The sequence below is a fragment of the Protomyctophum parallelum genome, assembly GCF_964188405.1.
Source record: "Protomyctophum parallelum genome assembly, chromosome: 19".
NCBI lineage: Eukaryota > Metazoa > Chordata > Actinopteri > Myctophiformes > Myctophidae > Protomyctophum > Protomyctophum parallelum.
Window position 1 is genome coordinate 39,863,901 of NC_139717.1, and position 3,062 is coordinate 39,866,962.

A 3,062-nucleotide genomic window follows, 5' to 3' on the forward strand; every position below is an offset into this window, starting at 1 on the left:
AGCGTCTTCAATGGCTATAGCCATTGAAGACTTAAATCTATAGACTTGGCATTAACATTAACATAAATCAACCTCCAGTTGAGCGTCATGCAGTGTTCACGGCCTGTGTTCATCTCATCCTCAGTCATTTACACTATATGATGATCTCAGTCGTCAGCATCAACTCATTACAATGCTTTGTCTGCCACCTACAGACCGAAGTTTATTACTGATACGGCATACGGATATTAAATCTACCTACCCCTCACTGAGGGCAGCAAAGTGAACCCGGCCGAACCCGTGATGAATACAAATAACGCGCCAGGGAATCCCCATATAGGGGTGACCCAGGGGTCCATCCTTCCCCAGCGAAATGCCTTAATCAAAATGACTTCAAGTTCAACCACTTGAACCCTAAAGTGGCTATGATTATGAAAGAAGAAGAAGAAGAAAATGGAACACCCGGCTTGAACCTTGAATTGTGACAAAAAATAAATGTAGGCCCTACCAAGAGTTGCTTCCCAGCCTAAATCGTTAGCCTCGTCATAGCATAATGTCATATTTTGGCCAAATTGTAATATCTGCCTATATGCAGTTCAAATGATTATTTTTTTAAACAATTCATAACTATAGGAGGCTAATAACTCGTTTGATCCGTCCCTAAAATGCCCCTTTGAAAAATGAATAATATAATCATTAATCTTGGCTGCCATCTACTGACCAACGCAGGCGGACATTCAATCATGCCGTTTAGTCCTTTCAATGGACATGCCTACATATCCCACAATGCAACAGTCTTATTATTACCATGGCAGCAGCGAGAAGTTGCATTATGCCGCAGGCCGCAGCAGCAATGGATTGCCCTACGCGAGTCTTCGGTGCGGTACCCTCTTCTGCTGCCTGGAATATGATTTATAACGACAAAGAAGTGGATTTGGAAGGGTCCACACAGCAAACGGCTCAGCGGCACAGTCCCACCGTCACCCGGGAGATTCATGTGTCTGGAACAGCGGAGATCTGTTGTCCAGCAGACCGCGGATCTGTACGGATTACACTGAGCAACAGCAAGGAATCTGTGGACGATGTCACGAACAGCATCACTCGGCGAATCGATTATATTTTACAAACACTCAGGTGAGGAACGGCCCAAAGTAGTTACTAGTTATTAGCTGCTAGTAGCCTACTAAATAACAGTAAGCTATTTATTTAGCACCAGACAGTAGCCTACACAGAAATTCAGTATACAAGACTAGCCTAAAAGTAGAAATTGCACTCTCCCATATTATGCTATAGCCTACAATGTAGGCTATAGCATAATATGGGAGAGTGCAATTACATAGGCCCTACATTACCAAAAAGTACATTACCAAAAAGTACACGGTCGAGTATTGGGTAGTATGGGTAAACATTGTGTGCACCTCAATGTTTAATTGTTTATGCCCAAGAATGACTGGCTATCCACATAATATAGGCCAAATGTTTACAATTGAGGCATTTAGAAGACTTAATCCAGCGCCATTTACAGTAACCAAGGACAAGTTGGACAACACAAGGTAACAGACCTACAACAAATCATGCATAGAAATGGTAATCTATAGCTAAACCAAGAACCTATCATGACATGTATAACTAACTTTCACTATTGTAATTTAAGACAACACAATGTGAAGGATGAGGACATCTCAGTGAGGCGGAATCTCCACAGAGAAGATGATCTTTACCACATGAATGCAGAGGTAGAGGATTTACACAAATTGATCCATGGTGTGTGTGTGTGTGTGTGTGTGTGTGTGTGTGTGTGAGAGAGAGAGAGAGAGATGGACAGTTAAGAGTGGAAAAAGACACGGCTACAAAAGTAAAGTAAAGGTTATTTTGCCAAAGTAAAGTAGTTCCAATCTTTGTTGCATTTTCTTGGTTCTCACAGGCCACAGCCAGTTTCTCAGACCAGGAGAAGATGGAGAAAGTGTGCAATGTTCTGTTGGAGAAACTGGACAAGAGTGTCTGTGTGGGACAACCACAGTTCTACCATTCTGCAGAGTGCCTGAGTCAACTGAGGTGCGTACACCTTTGCACTTTCAAAAAATAAATGCAATATGCAACAGAATGAACAGATTACCATCGTGTTACCACACTTACAACTCCTGCATCACATTTACAATTGCCGTTGTTTTTGTAAAGACTGAGTGCAGTCACAAAAACAGTAACATTGAGCTTCATATACAGTATATACGTGTGTGTGTGTGTGTGTGTGTGTGTGTGTGTGTGTGTGTGTGTGTGTGTGTGTGTGTATATATGTATGCCTAATCTCTACATTTCCCTCCCCTCTTTCTGTTAATCATTTGCTCTTCCAGGACCAGTGCCTGTGTGACTGCGGTTGAGAATGCCCAGCAGAAGGCCAGCAAGGTGTGTCACCTGTTGAAACAGAGCCTGGGTCCCCCTTTACAGCTCAGAGAGGAGGAGACCAAGGAGTGGAAGAGTGAGGAGGAGGAGGAAGAAGAAGAGCGGGACAGAAAACCGGGAGGTGCCACCCCCCAGACACGAACCCCCCGCAGACCCACCATCACCGTCTTCTCCCGTGTGTCTGCAACCTTCAGCCTCCGACAAAGAGACAGACGAGCGGAGAAATCCTAAACATTCACACGCACTCCCACCGAAATGTAGTTTACTTACGAAAACCATTTGTATTTTAATAATAAAGCGTTATTGTACAGATCCATTTTTTATCTGACGTTCTTACATGTGTCTAGTGTCTACTTGGAACAAACTTCGCCTTTAGTTGACATTCAGAGCTATGCTTACACAAAAACTAATTCAGGTGTGCCCACATGTCCCTAGTGCCCACCTTACCAGGAGCACACTTGTCCAGGTGCCCTAGTTATTCAGGTGCCCACATGTCCCTAGTGCAAAGATGGTTTTGGTTTAACACATGTCCCTTGTGCCAAATCATCCAGGTCACCAGTTATCTCCACCCCTAAGTGTCCACATGTCCCTTGTGCCCAGATGTTTTTTGTGCCCAGATATCCAAGTGCCCAGTTATCTCCACCCCTAAGTGGCCACAAGACCTTTTTTTTAGGGGGCGGAAG

General features: G+C 43.9%; 1 protein-coding gene across 1 annotated transcript; it reads left to right on the forward strand.

Moving 5' to 3' along the window:
- Positions 1 to 802: 802 nt before the first annotated feature.
- On the forward strand, positions 803 to 2,695 carry irak1bp1 (interleukin-1 receptor-associated kinase 1 binding protein 1). The gene is made up of 4 exons (XM_083791129.1): positions 803 to 1,113; positions 1,634 to 1,715; positions 1,904 to 2,034; positions 2,331 to 2,695. Exons 1-4 carry the CDS (start codon positions 812 to 814, stop codon positions 2,608 to 2,610), a joined length of 795 nt encoding a protein of 264 aa, XP_083647255.1. The 5' UTR covers positions 803 to 811; the 3' UTR covers positions 2,611 to 2,695.
- Positions 2,696 to 3,062: the final 367 nt, after the last annotated feature.